This window comes from Hippoglossus stenolepis, chromosome 22, assembly GCF_022539355.2.
Source record: "Hippoglossus stenolepis isolate QCI-W04-F060 chromosome 22, HSTE1.2, whole genome shotgun sequence".
Classification (NCBI taxonomy): Eukaryota; Metazoa; Chordata; class Actinopteri; order Pleuronectiformes; family Pleuronectidae; genus Hippoglossus; species Hippoglossus stenolepis.
Genome location: NC_061504.1, coordinates 15,262,274 through 15,280,541, shown reverse-complemented (window position 1 = coordinate 15,280,541; position 18,268 = coordinate 15,262,274). Strand labels below are relative to the sequence as shown.

Here is an 18,268-nt window from a genome sequence, read left to right as displayed (position 1 = left end):
TTTATGTAGCTGAGCCGATTGAACCAAATTCTATGTTGTTTGGACATGATTTGGTGAGACCACGCAGCAAGTCTATAATAAGACACACACAATACCTGCTTCTGTTTCCGACTCGGAATCTTCCTCCTCCTCTTCCTCACTGGAGCAGCTTGATTCGTCCTTCTTCCCCTCCTCCTCTTCATCCACCTTCTCCGGTTCTAAGGTCTCGATGCGTGGGGCGCTCTTCTCTGGCTCCAGAAGCAGCGTTTCTTTGCTGCAACGCAAATATTTAAAACCAACATTAGAGAAGAAGCACAGCATCGGTGCCGTACCCACGCCTGTACTCGTGAAAATAACTTTGTTGCCTGTTGCCCCTCAGGCCCCTGTGACCCGGTGCAGGACTCTGAGGAAGGTTAATAATCCTTTAGTTGAATCCACTGATTATTTTTTTCCCCCCCATCAAGCTCTTTTACCTCTTGAGTGGCTTCAGTGATTGGTTGTTATCCCCCGGGGTTGTTGTTTCAATCAAAGGAGACTTCTCAACATCTTTCTTGTCACTCATCAGCTGGAACAAAGAAAACAAAAATCAGTGAGAAGGCAACAGACAACCTGTTTTCTCAGGCTTTCACAATAATTTTATAGATGTCATTAAAACATCCATTCATTAAACTGCTGACAAGTATCTGTGGGCAGATCAGAATCTGTACAGAATGACACACTGACTCACCAGATTTTGTTTCTTTTGTAGTTCTTCTAAATATCCCAGAACATCTTCGTCGGCTACATCAAAAGGTGTCTGGCCCTGAGGGAAAGAAATTAAATAAAGGTTTTTTTTAAATACGTCGCTCAGCCTTTACTGTGAGAACTCACGAGAGTTTGATTCAAGCTTCTCACCATTTTATTAATGAGGTCCATGTCACATAGATTCTCCACCAGTATCCTACAAGCCTCCTCCTTGCCCCAGTGTGCAGCTGCATGTAGAGGAGTCCAGCCGTCATAGTCCTTAATATTTACATCATACCCTGTTTGGATTAAAAGCCTCCACAGTGAAGGCGGGAGAGGGAAGGCAAAACAAAAATAGTTTTTGTTAGATTTAGCAAAAGATTTCTCGGATTTGATTCTCTACGCTAATCGTTCAAGGTGCTGCCAGGATGCAGGATTTGAGACGTGCGTCAGTATCGTTACCTCGGGTCACATTTATAGATCATAAGATAAAGGCTCCCCAGGGTCTCTGCAGGTTTCAACAAGTTAAATTTAAGACTTCTTAAGATCATAATCAATAAAATTTAAGACCTTTGTCATGTACGACAGATATAAGGGAATGTTAGATTTCCATAATTACTTATAATTCCACATAATTGAAGATAATGTTAAGCAGCCGAGCACAAACCCTCGAAACGCCAAAAGAAATAGTGTCAAATGAACGTTAACATGATTAAGACCTACCTGAACATATTTACCTACTAGTACATAATATTTTCACATATTTAAGATTCATAAAAGGCCTAAAATTCGGAATATTGGATTACCTGTGAAAATGTAATCTTAGGCTTCCCTTAGCACAACGAAGTGAGGTTGGCAATCATTAAACCCTTAATATTATAGCCAATTAATGTCCTTTGATGGGGAAAACCTTAAGATCCCCGTCTTGTGTGTGGTAGCCACTAAACATCTCCATATCTGCGAGTTATCTATGGTAGAGGAGGGTGCTGGCCGACTTCCCAGACCAGATGGACCGGGCGGCTGCAGCTTCCATCCTCAAGCAGTGAAGCTGTATTACCGGCCCACAGAGCCAATGATCGGACTGAGGAGATGCAAAGACCAGGATGTGTTTGACATGAGCGAAGAAATTCCTAATGCTAGGCCTCACAGCTGTCCCGACTATAAACAGTATTTATATAATGTAACTTACAGGCCGGGCTTTATGCAACAAGCTGTAAATGTGTCATCTGTGCAGTTTTGCCTCCAACAGGTGGGGGGGAAAGAGTAAGAAAACACTCAGGTCTGCTACCTGTGAAATCAGAACCACTGCTTACTTTAAAACCTCGACGTATCCCTTCGCAGCAGCTACATGGAGCGCCGTTCCTCCAGACTTGGCGTGCCGGATGTCCTGGATCTGGCCACTGTTGAGCCACTGCCGGGCGTCCCTCAGCATGATCCGCTCCTCCTCTTTCCGGGCTGCCTCGATGTCCAACCCTAATGGGACCAGAGGAGAGAGAGTTACAAGTGACATCCAAGCATCCGAGCCGAGAGTAGACGAACAACAACATCAAGATATTTATTATGAGTTATTGTGTTACGTCCACATTGAGGCATGTGAATGTTTGGAATACATGGCATTAGTCCGAGACTATGGATCACCGTAGCGAGAGGTGAAAATACTTCAACACACAGCCACGAGATAAATCATCACACATCTAAATCCTGCTACGATAATGCATCAGTAATGACAGCTATGACGAGCATCTGCTGCACAAAACGCAACTCATTCACCTCTGTGGGTTTATTAAGCCTCGATGCTACATATTGGTTCTACAGAGGAGAAGTAGACGTGACATTATTCTGCCGACGTCGCTAAACACTCGCGGCTGTTGTAAAGCTCTTGATCTTCTTTGGCAAACGGTCTTAGACTAATATTCTCTGAATTTGCCGATGAAATAATGGCTGCAAATGTACAGGCCTGAGTCTGTTTAGTGGGTCATTATGTCTGAGCTATAGGCTGCATGCATGGCAGCGGTGTAATCACGCCTGCGCCTTCTCGGTACTGGTCGGTACAGGAGACGGTCTGAAGCGCACTGGTGCACGAGTCCACCGGTTGAGCGAAAGGATTAAATCTGTTAGTAAAGAGTGTTACTGAGACACCTGCTCATTTGGTTTCCCCATGTTGAGCTCATGAGCCTTAAATGGCATAGTAAAGAAAACTAAAAAAAATCCATCTACTCTCTAACACGTGCAACACAGGCTTCCACTGAGTGAGGACACTGTCATATTCTGGCTTGTTTAAGACCGGGCATGTTGCTCATTAAGAGGATTTGTGAGCTTTAGTCTCAGAAAGTGAAACCAAATGGGAATAAGATGACTCAGTGTCTGAGTTTATGTTTGACTGGATTTCAAGTTTCTTTTCAAACTCAGTGACTCTAAATATATTATGATTAAACTCATTAATTCAATTTCTAGATGTATAGTTTTACTTATAATAAAATGTGAGGTTAAACTGTAAAATATCAAGCTTCAGTTATATTTCTATGCCACAAGTTAGAAAAGCTGCATTATAAATATATCGTTATGGTACAAAAAACGTCATCAGGGCAGTGCAGTTAATATAGGGAATGGGAGCTGGCCACATAGGGCAGCGTCCCGTGATCTCCTGGGACGTAGCCTACAGTGTGTCTATAAAAAGCAGGGAGCCTAATGGCCTTTAAGTAGGACTACAGAACTAGAGCCGAGAGGAAGAGTTGGCAGCGGGTCAAAGTTGACTTTTTACAGGAGAACAGCACATCTTCTGCCTGAGCAATAAGATCAAGAGAAAATCCAATAGAGCAAACAAGGTCCTGCCTCCTGCTTCACCTTAAGGACAACATACCTACAGTACGTCTGGCAAAGGATGAATGAAATATCTATGGACATGTAGCCTAAACAAAGCACCCGGTTCCTCAGCAGAATATAGAGCAAATGCAGAAAAGGGCCTATACATAAGTATACAAGTAAAATAAATCCAACCCAGATAACCCCCCACCCCAAGCTAACGGGGACAATGTGCGAGTTAGGAACATTTGTCCACCTTCAGCCAATTAGAAGCACAGAGCGGAGCATTCATGCAGCAGCTGACGGAGAAGGAGAGGAGGGCGGCAGGGCCGACCGGTCACTTGACCCAATCAGGGTCAAGGAGCAGGATCTAGAGGTTGTTGTTTCTGCCAAGGGTAAACTACGGCCACTCGGTAACAAGTTTAACCCCATGACTGGTGTCTCTTTGAGGGGAGAAAATCAAATTACATACAGGAGCGTTACACAACAGCTTGTTGCATAATGCCGCCTCCTGCTAACTCCAGCATATAGAACTGAGCTGTGGATTGTCTGCAGCCGTCCTCGAGCCAAATTCACTCTCCAAAAGCCTCGGAGCGTGTTAAATGACGATACACGTGTCGTTTTGCATCGGGCACTGATGGATCCAAGTTGAGGCAGCGGTTGGATGCTCTGAACCAGGCAGCGCGTCCATCCATCACGCATCGGCAAATCAAAGCTGACAGGTGCCGCCGGAGGAGATTCTTGACATTCGGTGTGTCGTCACAAGACGAGTCTCTCCGCTGTTACATAACACAGCCAAGGAGCGTAACGTGTAAACAGCACACTGGGTGTAATTATCACTAGATGTCTTGTGCTTTCAAAGACCTGGAGTTAACTGGGACTGTCGAGGAGACGTGAAGGTTTTACAAACAGGATATTTTCTAAAGGTTACTCAGGGGACAAGGCAGTTAAAGACATTACTAGTTAGATGGATTTTTTCCTGAACCTGTGGACTCTTGCTGCATGTGGGAATCTATCTTTGATTTCTACATTAAGGAAATGGCGATATGTGCCACGGTGACACGCAGGCCAGCCAGCCCTTTATTAGTGAATATGAGCTGAGGAGCATCCCTCTGGCCCGGGGCCGTTAAACAGGTCTGTGCGTGGCCTCTCACCGGAGGGGGAGGGCCCTTCAGCATCTAAAGAATGGCCTGGCCAAAAATAGAAAGGCCCGACTTTTCAGTTTAGGACTCATCACATGAGTGCTCACAACACAGCTGGATCCCTTCTCTTTGTTACGCAACGTGCGTTCCTCAAGCGCGCAAGTGGAAAACAGCAGGTGAATGACACTCAATGAGAGTTCGGATCCTATTTGACAACCTACTCACACATGCATGACACACACACACAAACAGAGGGACCCGACCAGCCTTGTTTCTGGATATGATGAGATTAACTTGGATTACATAAAAAAAAAAAACACTTGTACACATATTCAACTGAAGCTTACGAATACTGGTATCAACCAAAAACTCACCCTGACTAGATTTGCTGTCTAATCAAATCACTTGAGACACTAAAGATCTTTATCACAGCAGCCTCCTCTCCTTTTGACATGAAATAATAGTTTAACACATGAATTAAAGCTCCGTAAATAGATCAGAACAATAAGTTAACCAACGTCTTCATGTCAGAATGGCTGCTGTGAAGCTGCAGAACATTTCAGGGTGATAAGGAACGTGTAGAATGGAGGGCAGAGGTCAACATGTCTGAATGAATACTGCACCTTGTCGGTTGATCTCGTTCTGCAGCAGCTCCTCCATCGCCTCCTCCTCAGCGATGTCCATAGGTGTCTCGCCCTCACTATTCACAACTCCTACATTGGCACCCTGGCTGATCAGATATCTGCAACAACAACAACAACAAAAACGAATGAACATTTAGACTAGAGAAAGGCAGAAATCACAGAGTAAACATTACTTGTTTTTGACGTGGTTCAAAGGAAAACATGCAATGTGTCACTTCCTTAATCTGATGAGGAAACACTCGAAGAACTGGCGCTTCACAATGTTGCTCTTGGTCCTCTTCCAATTCTGATTCACACAATGCCACAGTCTGACAGCTCCTGTTTTACCAGTCACATTTTAGAAATGTCTTCATGCCAAATAACTAGTATTTGCCAATTACATTAATTACATTAATTACAATGAAAACAAAATGACTATCAGTTCCGTTTTCAAAATTGCTGTCGTCTTGTACGTTGCTGTTAAAGTTACTATGAATTTTGCGCCTCGTCGACAGATTCTGCATATTCACACGTAGAATCTGCTTATAGAGATTCTTAAAAAGGGAAAGCTATCCAGGAATTTTGCCAGTAATAGTCGATTACATTTTCTAATCTGTCTGCATGGCCCTTAACAGGCGTGTCATCTGAAAGAATGAACGATCATTAGCTAAACCATAAAAACCTCTGTAAACAACCAGAATGAGCTGCACACTGTCTCCACGGCTCCTCGGTGATTTAACACTTTAAAGCATTGATTCAAGACCTTTTTTAACCGTCTTTACTCCAGCTGCTTCTAATTAAAGCTGCGGCGAGACTCACATCCTTCTCATTAAGCCGACACACCACTTGAAACGTGCCCGGTCCTTATGACTTCCCCTCCACATGGCAAGTGACGGGCTGCAGATACGTTTCAAACTCTTGATTGGGACTTTCTATTTTGCCCATTACAGGTCTGCTTTACTGGGTTTGATGGCTTTGTGGTTTTGGGATCCCAACTGTGGGCTTTCTAACCAAACCCTACCATTGGCTGGCTGTGGTTGCATCAAGGGGGGGGCCTCACAGATACAGTCCCCTCTTGCTGTTCCTATTACTGTGTGAATGAGGATGCTGGGACTAAAATGGGACGGCCGAGGGCTCATCACCACCCACATCAGGTTGCTGGGTTTCTCTGTGACATGGTGTCTCCATTAGTCACTCATACCAGGCCGGGCCACTTGACCTTTTCATTCTCTGTGTGACAACAAAAAACTTCTTGTCTTCTGTAATACTAGCCCAGTGCTGGTGCTGTGTTCATGAGGCCAACTGAACGCAGACTGGTGGAATCTGCGTTTAAATGAAAGTAGCTGATGTTTAATTTCTTACCTCTGCCAAGGAGATTATGTTTTCTATCTGTTTGTTTGATAGTTAGAAGGATTACGTAAAAACAACTGAATGGATTTCAACATTACTTGGCAGAACGATCAGGGAAGGACCTGATAAGTTATTGGTGCGGTCTCCGATCACAGATTTCACAGGGACTAATTCACAGATTCACACGAAAACCATCAGGCATAATGAAGGAACCGATATCTATGAGTGTGTGTAATTTGGTGCAGCTTGATTGAATGTAAGGGCCTGTTGGGCCTTGGTGGAGGTAACAGCTCTAGTTAGTGCCATTCTAGTTCATATTATAGTTCAACACTAGCTATCAAATTACAACTTAACTGCCAGAAGAAACATATCTGGCAGAGGATTCTGAACACGAGCATGTTTATCTTTCTACAGCCAGTCACACTTGTAACCTTTTAGGCAAACACCAATAGTGTGGAGAGAGATCTGCAGCCAGGTTCCTGAAACGTAACACAGAAGTAAAGCAGGTCACAGCACACTCCCAATATGCTGAACAATGAGCACAACCGAACTCCTTCACCCCCTTCAGGCCTGTTTATATATCCTCTGATAACATCTCTGCCTTGTGTTCTGTGCCCTATGAACAGCCTCCTTACCTGAAAAGGACTAAGGGCAAGAAAATACTAGAGTGCAACCGTAGAGCTCGATTCCAGATATAGTGGCTGACCCTGATCTCTCCCTATTTGATTACATCACCAACAATGTGTGCCGGAGCTATCAGATGGGCGGCCGCTCGTGCGCAAATGTGATGAGAACTGTGTGCTACTGGTGATTAAAATGATTGCTCTCGATTCTGGCAAGCTCTCCAAGAACAGCATGGGCATGTCTGGTAGAGCCTAACTGATTACGAGTCATTCACAATCGAAATAGTGTGTAAATTGACATCTGGATCTTAATACAGTCACTTTAAACAAAGCTACTGCTCAGATATCTTCACACAAACTCAGACTGAAAGGTTTAGTGAGGAGATCTGCAGTTAAACCCACAGCAGATACAAAACAGGATGTAAGGTTGCACAAATCGTACCTGACGAATCAGATACTTCTTACTCGACTTACTCTGCTATGTCTAGGTATCCGCAGGACGCTGCAGCGTGGAGGGGGATCCAGCCCTCGTTGTCGGGCTGGTTGATGCTGGCTCCATGCTCCACCAGGAATGTCACCATGTCTACATTGTCATCTATGCATGCCTGAGAGAGAGAGAGAGAGAGAGAGAGAGAGAGAGAGAGAGAGAGAGAGAGAGAGAGAGAGAGAGAGAGAGAGAGAGAGAGAGAGAGAGAGAGAGAGAGAGAGAGAGAGAGAGAAGAGGAGTAAGACAAAAGCCAAAAGCACGACTCACCCTATGTGCACATTTGTGTACATGCACATATGAGCATATGAGATGGGCTGTGCCATAGTTACAAATAGCACAGGAAGAGAATTGCACTGCGTCTGATACTACATTGCCACATGCGTCCAGAATTACTGGGGAATTTTGGCAGCCGGCGCGCTCCCAAAGCGCCCGCACATAGCAGGGGTGCTTGAAATACCACATAGTGTAGTACTGCTGATGGAGGCTTCGAGTGCATATATGTCCCTCTATGAAAAAAGCAAGACAATGCTTTCCCAGTTATAAACACGGCTTCTTTACTTGAGAAGTCGGCTCTGCACACCGGCCAAATATTTTCTCAAGGGTGATGAATCAAACCACAAATACACACTCGGAACATTCACCCATTACGCCAGCGAGTCACTCAATTAAATTCACATCTGTGGTCGAACAAAAAGTGAAACCGTTTTCCCTGCCAGCTCACTTAGCACCCAGAGTTTGTCATATTGAGTCAATGCTACCGATGAGGAACTTTGCTAGTGCGGGTGTCACGCTACAGATGTAAAGTCAGGCTGTTGGTTAAGGACATGGGGCGACAGGGATAATATTCAGCGTGGGAGGAACGGGACTAGGGCTGTGTTTCCTGGTGAGCTCATACCTGCAGGTTAAGAAAATGCACTGTACTCTTTCTTCACACGTTCTTACAATCCTGAAACCAAAGCGTGTGTGAGTGATGAGGCAGTGACAACAAAAGTGACACCCACAAAAATAAACTGCAACATCAAGTGGGAGAGATCTAATTTAGGATATTGTGACTCATGAAGTCGTAGAGGTTGTGATTTTACTTGTGCAGTGTTTATTAGACCTGCTGAAATCTATTGCATACAATAAAAATGTATTTAAGCAGTAAAATGTTGCTAATTATGATTTAGTAGTATTTCCTTTATGTTGAAAAGGGAAATACTGCAGGAACGATTTAGTGTATTTGTGGAATATCAAAAAATTTTGGCTAAGCATAATCAAGTTAGGATCACGACACACACACTTACTTTACATCAAATAACAGTGAGACCTGCAAAGTTCACAGGTGGAAAACCGCACATTCAGCCTCGTAAACACAATCTGTGGAACCACACATCCACTGAAGGACAGTCAGTGCCGTGACTGAGCATTAGAGATAACCACCACTACAATTTCCATTGACCAATTATAAAACCAAAACTTGACTCCAACCCGTCGCCCACATCTCTGCACACCGTGCCTCGACTGCCTCGCTCTCTCTTCTGGGGTTGCTATGACAACAAAAGCGTTGACAAGGGAAACAGATACACATGATTACACAGCGGCCTCACGTTCAGGGCACACGACTATCTGGCTGGAATCCTTGTCCAAATTTGGGCCGTTTACAACGCCGTACATGGTCAGAGATGAAGAGCGCCTCACCGAGCTTATCTGACGGTCTGTGTGTGTGTGTGTGTGTGTGTGTGGTGATGTGATCTGGTTATGTCTGACTGGGGTTCTTCAGGTGCACATGGACTTTTTAAATAGACAGGGTTCACCTGTTCACGTTTTTTTAAAAGCTGACGTTACTTAACAGGTGCAGCACTCTGTTGCTCTCATTAAAAACTCATCCTCACTGTTAGTTGGACGCCATCTTCATGTGAAATATTTTTTGCTACGATGTCCCTGCGTGTGGTGGCTTGTGATCCCCCTACAAGCCCACAATTTGGAAATTGGTAATAACAACAAAAGGTAGGCCTGTAATAAATGTGGTTAAAAAAAAAAAAATCAAGATAATTAACAGAATTGGTGAAGCCAGATTTATTCAGGTGAACCAGGCAGCTCATATTTCTCATCAATATATTAACAGGAATCCCTAGACACTACCTTTGAGAACAGACGTGGACAGCTGCTTGTTTTTCACACTCTGGTCGCATTTATGAGTTCCCATGTTGCTGTTCAAATCCTCCGGAGATTCATTATAATGCAGTCTCCGTTACAACAAAGGCAGGTGGAAGCAAGCCATGCGAAAGCCCACAAGCCAACAACACCACGGCAAAGCAGATATTTGCAGATGTGGATTAAAAACATACGAAGAAACTGCAGCTGATTTCATTGATTAGTCAATTGAAATGAGAAATATATGTAGAATAATGATCACGTTTTTAAAATCACAAATGCACTTTATTGATCTCTTATGTCAGGTCTTGTATTAAGAGTATAAACTTAAAAAGAAGATGTAGGTGTTATGAAACTAAATCAGTTGGCTTCTGCTGTTCTCTGGGATCTGCATGGTGTCAAAGACCTCTTACAAATAATCCACTGCCCTGATATCTTTCTTATTTGTATCAAAGCTGGAGTGTTCGACCTCTCATCTACATCCCCCCCAAACACTTATTATCTCCTCGAAAGCCCCTCAAGGTGAACGCAGTGCTGGGCTGTGACCTCCCTCCTCAGATCCGTCACCAGCCTGCCTCCACTGGCTCCTCCCAGCAGCTACTGGAGCCCAACACAGGTAATCTCTTAATGGCTGTAATTGTCTGTGGCTGACAGGTGCCAGAGTTAGAGGCTGCATCAGGAGTACAGAGAGTGGAGTGGCCAGAGAGTCGGGAGGAAGAAGAAGAGTCAGGAGAGAGTATCATAGCAACCTCGATGTTTTCTTATGAGAACATTCACCGCCACGGCTCATGCAAAATCTAACAAGACAACACATTTGAGAGTGGCAGACAGAAGAAGGCAGAGGTGAGAAATGGATAGAGCAAGAAGTAATGATATATAGAGAAAGAACATTGGGGCTTAATCCTGTCTAACACATCACAATCAGCCCCCAAATGACTTGTAGGACCTGAGATGTGCTCACAGAGAAACACTCAGATATGCAGTGACTCACTCTCAAGCCCAGAAGTTGCCATTTAAACCTGTTTGTCTAGTTTATCTGAGAGGGGGGGAAGAGAGGAGGCCTTGTCAATCATCGAGGCGAAAATATGGATGGCACTACACAATAGGGATGGGCGAAATGTCTGAGCAGTAAATTTTCCAAACGGCCATAAACAACCCATGATTATATAGTTGTAGGTGATTTATAGGTCTGATAAGCAATACGCTGTAAAGACGAGCTGAACGGACGCCTGACACACTTTGAAGAAGAGTACGATGTCGTCAGCTTCCGAATGAAACAAACAGGAGGCGATAACATGTTATTAAATAATCAGGGTTCACAACAGCAGTTCTCGAATAGGATTCATGAGGTGTATTTGCTTTTCAGCACCAATCGGTTGGACAGCGACTTAACCATCATTTAGCCACTGCTCCGTTTGGTAAGAGATGGACACAAACGTGCCCAACATGGCAGACCCAGCACCGGTAATTGACAGGTAACCAATGCCAGGACTGCCACAACCGGAGGGATCTGGAGAGTCAGACCCACAGACACTAGGCCCAGCTGCCCATTCAGATAAAATGTACTCGCTAATGGAAACTGGGGCTTCTGGGAAGTTGACGTCACAGAAATAAAATCAAGTACTAATGTAATCAATGGACACAGGGTGCTCTATTTGATTGGTCAATAGAGTTTGATGTTCATCGTACACCTAGCTTGAGAAAACAACTATTTATCCATTAGGCTTTGTGTGATGTGATTAGCAAGAAAAATATGAATCTCTGATTGGAAATTAAGGTCAGTGGGAGTCAAATGTCCAATCTATGCATCATTTAATATTTTCGCTGTGGGATGTGAAAAATGTGAGTATTCCACAGAGAGTAATAGGGAGAAAACTCTGGGAATTAAATTAATTTTCCATTAGATGATTCCCATCTAATCTCCTATAGTGCTTTGGCCGAAGTTAATTCACCGTGTGGTCTGTGACGGTGGACCCTGCATCTTGTTTCACATCACTGCTTGTCCACCAAGTTCTTGTCCACTTACGCAAAAAAATTCCCTATAAATTAAAAAAGCATCCTCTGTGTTTTCAAGCTGGCGGAACATTAAAATAAACATCAGACATAAGACCCGTTCTTTCTTGACAAATACCGGCCGACCTTCCAGCGACATAAGTGGCACTTTATAAAAAAAAAAAGCAGGAACGAAAACACCTTGATCAGTCAAAGTTAATGAGGCGCACCTGAAGGAAACATGATGCAAATGGTCATAAAATTGAAAAATTCACTGCTTAGGTTCACCATAATAATAAATGCTGCATATATCAAAATATCTTATTAAAAGTATACAGCTGCACTAGATCAACAAATTCCTGAGATGGAAAGCTTAGTAAAGTTCACACTTCACACACTAATCAATGAATTGCAGCCACGTGGGACAACAGAGGAGGTCGCAGCTGCGATAAATATGGAGGCAGATTAAAACAGAAAGAATACAGTGTCCATCATATGCACCGGTCTAATCCTGAAATAATAAGGAGGACCTCAAGCCCAGCGAAGACGATGGGCTAAGCCATTCTCGGAGCGGCCCAAATATGCACCCATGACGTGCACCTAAGAAAAGAGGCCAGTCCATCACCATGACAACAAAGCCCAAAAGAGAACATGGGTTCAGGCCTTGTCGGGCCTTTGAAAGAAACATAAATAAATAGAGAAAAGACTTAATTTTAAAGCACACAGGGGTTCGCGGACAGCCCCCGAAGGCAGCGCTAAAAAGTAAACCACTGGGAGACGACATCAAAAAAAGTCATGTTGAAAGGGGCATCTCAAGGTGCCATCTTTATTTTTTTATCATCTTGCATGAAGGACTTTTCGCTGTTCTCATGACCTTTTATGGCTGAAAGACACACAATGTGACCGCTAATACTTCATCGTAATTAGTTTATATTGTCATTCAAAACACAAGAAGACAAAGATAGCATAAAGAAGTACAAGAGTTAGGGGGGTATGTTCAGACTATAGAGCACTTTGTTTTCATTAGAGCTGCAGGACAGACTTTAAATCATTGCAGTAAGGATAAGACTAGGTTAGAAAACATCTACCAATGAAGTTGATAAAAATGAAATAAGACTAGATGGAAAAGCTAGAAGACGAGATTACAAAACCACAGCCACCAGTTTACCCAGCAAGACACTAACAAACTTGTGTGTGCTGTGAATTTGCACAAACTTCCATTAAACTCAACCTATAAATAACGGCGACAATTACAGAAACGAGTCTGAGAACCCAGACGAAACACTTTTAAAGCTACTGTGTGTATACAAAGGGTAGGTGTATTATCTAGTGGGCCATCATGCAGAGGAGCGTCAAGCTTAATTTAGAAGCACTCCACATCAAGGAGACACTTGAAGACCCCTCCCCTCCTTGACTTCCTTTAGTATCACCCTCAGATGGCCGACTCAAGCACTGTGCAGAACGCTGCTGCTGGAGCTTTTCACTGCCAAGAACTCAGTGACACAGGTGGATGGCTCGGTGCATCGTGCCAACAGCTATCCTACATTCAAATGATGGTCGTACTGCATGCTCACAGTGAATGACACTGAGCTCGTGTGGTAAGGGACAATACTAAAAAACAGATCTCAGAACAAGTACAGGCAAAACACAGTCGCAAGTCACATTTGAAATTAAAAACAGTCTTCAAATGCTCAGTCTCTTGTATTAGAGGCACGGTATCGGTTAGGTGTGACATGTCCAATGTGTGCCAGCGCTTCAAACACAGTTTTCTACATGATCCACAGCAGACATAAACATTTAGCACAATACAAGCCAACGATGATCTCATGCCACCACTGCAAATTAATCCAAGTCTCTGCATGCTCCTTTGGAACTGAGAGAGAAGTAATAGAGCTTTGCTGATGGATCCTGGAATTATATACTTAAAAACACACATTTTTCAATGTCCTTGCTTTAACATATATCTTAAATATATTTACTTGCAGATGTTTCATATCTTTTTAAGAAGAGTCACCCAGGGAGCACAATCTACGCCAATTATCTTCGAAGCTTCTTGCAACTGATTTACTAAATAAAACCTTTTTTTTTTTTTTTAAATTAGGCACAAACATAAAAATCGACCTGGTTTGCACCTGCCTTAGTAAATCAGGGTTTTTATTTGCATCTCAAAACTGAGGATTAAAACGTGCCATTCTCTAATCTACCCGTCTTGAATGAGATTCAAATCTGTATTGTTATGAACCCTTTTTGCACATAGTTTAGGTTTAGTCTTTATTTGCTAACTGCGGCAGAAGGAATTTCTTTTGAGGAGACACAAAGCATTGAGTAATATTCTCAACTCAACAGCGACACGTCTTCTCAGAAACAAAGTCCAGATTCCGCTCGATAATCCACGGACCTCGTCGACAACAGTTTCCATAAAGACAACCAAACTTTTCTAATGAAGAAAGCGTCTCCAAGGTGTGTGGGGATTATGCTTCAGTCACTACAACAGCAACAAACCCAGAGATTATCAGTGAAGAGGGGAACTGCTTTGCTTTTGGAACAGCTGTTCAAACCCCCCCACCCCAACACGCACAAGGCTTGACTCACTCTCACTTCGATTGTGATCAGGACTTTGCCTCCGATCAAAGCACCAACACAACACTGTGTGCCCGTTACAAAAACATGGTGTTTGGAGGAGAGCGGTGATATCACTCCGGGTTCCTCCATTAAAACACAAACCTATAAAAATAAAAAAAACCTGATAATTCTTTCCATCCCTCGCGATCATCTTGTGCTTTCAGCGAGACGTCTGCAGTGAGGTGTGATGGAGGAGGAGTGAAACCGCTTTAATTTCTGTGGTGAGGCGGCTGAATGACGGAGAACATTATCTGTGTAAAAGGGCATGTGGTTTCTCTCATCAGGAGTTTTTTTGTAGGTACATCCGCTGGTGCTTTCTTCATTTACCTGGTGCTCAACTTAAAGCATTCACAATAAAGCTTCATAACACAGGTTTTTTTATTTTGCCTCACACAGAAAGACCAGTTTTCTCCCGTATAAAAAAGGAACAGTATGGACGACATAGCAGCTCAGAACTGACCCTCTCTTTCGCCCTTACTTCTCTCCCTCCCCCCTCTTAGTAGTACAACTTCTCTCTGCAACCACCTAACCAGTGAGCAGCGAGGCCCTGGACTAGCATACCAGTGGAGAAATTCCCAGATAAGTAATACTCCTAGCCTTGGGGCTTCAGGCATCAGCGCTCTGGCCACTCCTCGCCGGGCTACGTCATCGGCTCAGAGGCGCGCAGCAACTTCCACAAAAGGAATTCCTTCTTACCGCCTGCATGTAAGTATGAGTGCGTTATGTATCTGTGTTTGCATGTGTGTGTGTGTGGGGGGGTGGTTGTTAGACAGATTAGCCCAGACGCAGAGAGATGAGGTGAAAGAGTGAAAATAAAACCAGAAACGCAATAAACTAGAAAATGGAGGAATTGCACGATGATTAGTGAAACTGTATTTGAAAGGAGGACTGTGTGTGAGCACGTTCATTCTGTAAGGTGTTGTACATTTGTGTGTGTGTGTGTTTGTGTTTACGCCTGAGACAAAGAGCTCACCGCTTCTGTGCTATTGGCAGGGTTCAGGAGGCCAGAGGGTACGAGGGGGAGGGTTAGAACGCTGCAGGGCGACCAGCTGGGTCCCTCCACTAGATGAGCCCTGTTGGGAGCTGTAACCAGAATACACACATACACACTCTCTCTCTCTCTCCCTCACACACATACACACACTCTTTGCCTTCAGTACTGTAGCTGCTGCTGCTGCTACTGAGGACGACCATATAAGGCCTTGGGATTCCCATGGAAAAAGAAGACCAGGATTGAGGAAGAGGGGGGAAAAATGCCGGCGAGATTGTAACTGTATGTTTCACTTGGGCTTTTCGCTCGGCGGCCAAAACAATAGCCCCACTTGAGAGCCAAGTTTGTTTCCATGTGAGGGGTCCAAGGGCGAGAGGGAGGCACCAACTGGGGGCAGGAGAGGTCAGATAGCCATGGAGAGATGGCAGAATACAACCTCTGTTGATATTTCCATATAATAGAAGCCTTATGTGGAGGGCTACTATACAGAGGACAGAAGATAGCTCAGTCAGCAGCCGTCACTGACAGTCAACTAAAGAGGCATTGAGCACGGTGCACACTACGTCCCCCTCCTCTCTTTCCAGTGTACTGGCATTATGTCACCGTTCCAGGCAACAGGCTCCGAACCCACGAGGTTAAATGGATAGTGTGGATGCCAGGCTCTGCCCTGCGGCCATTCCACTAATTTACAGCCATTACAAGCACAAATATGGATCGTTACCGGAGTAAAACAACATCACACTGTCACGCAAACACCAAGACCGACTCCACAGCTCTGAGTGGAGCTAAATAACATGTGTATAGAGTATTATACAATCCCATATAGAAACGGCTAAACAAACCTGTACGTGAACATTAGGTTTGGAAAATAGCCGTTTCCGTCTATTCTGCAAAATATTCAAACTCAAATTTTTTGTCTACATCAAGACTTTCAACTAGGAGTAAAGTTTTATCCAGAAATAGTTAACAATATATATAGATATAGTGATGCAATACAGACCCCTGTCGTCTGTCTCTATAGGAGGAATAACACACGATTTTAAAAAATCCTTCTAGTTCAACAGGCCTCGTGTAAAACACAAGAATGCATGTGTTTTTCTTTGGTGAGCCAGTGCAGATAACTGTACATATTTGCTTACGTGTGTACATGTGTCGATGTCAGGCCTGCGTTAGTGATTAAAGCAGAGGGAGGGGAAGAAGCAGGCTCACTAGTGGAGCCTCAAAGAGGAAATGAGAAAAATAAACAGCCACTTCCTGTTCCTCTTTGGCCTGAAATCTCCAACACCCTGATGCCTCCTACCAGATCCACCTCGGTGAAGGAAAGACGAGCAACAATATCAACACTTGGCCTGAAGTTCAGGGGGTATCCTTTTTATACCGTCCGTCAAACATCCTGAATAAAACAACAGTGTCCTGTAGAATATAGGTGTCTTACAACCCCCCGGAAATATGGACCAATGCATTGTCGTGACACAGAAATAAAACACATATGTGCATGTATGTATGCATGTAAAATAACAATAAAACAAGCTGTGCCTACTGTATAATTTGGGGACATTATCTTGTTGTCTGTACAGCAGTTGTTTTGGTTCATTAATTATTCATTCAACAGTCTCACAACATATCAGCTTGATTGGACTCAGTGACCTGACTTTTATGCTCTATAAAACATGGAATTATGTCTCTGGGGACACTGGGATGACTTGGTGACGTCGTGTCCTATTGCTTATTAGTCTCATTGCTATAATTGTGTGATTTCATTCAATCTTTTTCATGAGTAATAGCATTTTCTTGTAGCACCATCTCTAGTTTAGTCTATTAGTTGATGCTTAAATTAACCATTTGTGGAGAATATTGAGTATGGAAACACTGACGTCACTGCAGGCCTCATTATCCTGCTTCACTGGATCATCAGCTGGATTCTTTGTACAGTCCAATGAGGGACATTAGGCGAGCAACAATATTTAATCTGTTTATTTAAAACATGAAAAACAGCTCCTGGCTAAGACACACAACATACTTTCTTGTGCAACTCCATTTTAACAGCGAGCCAAAGTACTCACTGTCATGGTCCAGGTCCTTTTACTGACACTGCTGTTTATCTACAGGTGGAGTATTATTTGCAGCCGCTTACTCACAAGAACACTAATAGGATAGAACCACAGCGAACCAGGCTCATGTAATCTCATGGATCAGAGCTAAAGAAAAATCAATGCTAATCAATTGTAAAGGAAGAACAATACATTTGGAGATGCTAAGATGTATTAGTTTATTATCAGATCGGCTGTTATTAGCTTTTAAAGGTAATGTTGCATCAGTGCGTGTTTTTACCTGTGATATTTACAGAATTTGAGATATTTTAGAACAGTTTTTTCCTAGAAGTACATTGCTTATTGCAAAATTAGGTGTAAAAATTGATTTACAGCTTTTAGTTGTGGGGCAGTTGTTCCTTAAGAAGGACAGATGGATGCAACTACATTCCCCAGATGTAAATGTAAGGATATCATACTCTACATCTGTTAACTTAAGAATAACACAAGTCTAGATTGTGTGTAATGAGCCAATCGTTAGTCACTTCTATCCCTCATTGTTCAGGGTTAAGCCATTTGAGACCAATTGTAATTTGTAAATACGGGCTAAATTTTGATTTGATCAGCTGAAGATTAAGCCATTTTGAGGGGAAATGGAAAGAATGCAACCTCGCCCTCAGCCCTAATTGTCCTCGCTGTCTCTGGAAGACAATGCGGAATCCACAGTCTCTGCGCGTCCAGGTGTTTTCAGTTCAAAAACAGCTCATA

The 18,268-nt window shown here is 43.4% G+C and overlaps 1 protein-coding gene across 9 annotated transcripts in view; it reads right to left on the bottom strand.

Annotated features, from left to right (window-relative positions):
• The window catches only part of ppp1r12a (protein phosphatase 1, regulatory subunit 12A), a 42,536-nt gene that overhangs the window by 17,121 nt on the left and 7,147 nt on the right, over window positions 1-18,268 (bottom strand). For 8 of the 9 annotated variants that reach the window (XM_047338686.1, XM_035146876.2, XM_047338687.1 and 5 more), the window contains exons 2-8: window positions 7,717-7,847; window positions 5,270-5,388; window positions 2,016-2,175; window positions 874-1,018; window positions 707-781; window positions 453-544; window positions 96-253 (exon numbers count right to left, since the gene is read on the bottom strand). In XM_047338686.1, the coding sequence (XP_047194642.1) occupies window positions 96-253; window positions 453-544; window positions 707-781; window positions 874-1,018; window positions 2,016-2,175; window positions 5,270-5,388; window positions 7,717-7,847 (880 nt within the window). The remainder of the gene's footprint in view (window positions 1-95; window positions 254-452; window positions 545-706; window positions 782-873; window positions 1,019-2,015; window positions 2,176-5,269; window positions 5,389-7,716; window positions 7,848-18,268) is intronic. The other variant, XM_047338692.1, reaches the window with a different exon arrangement.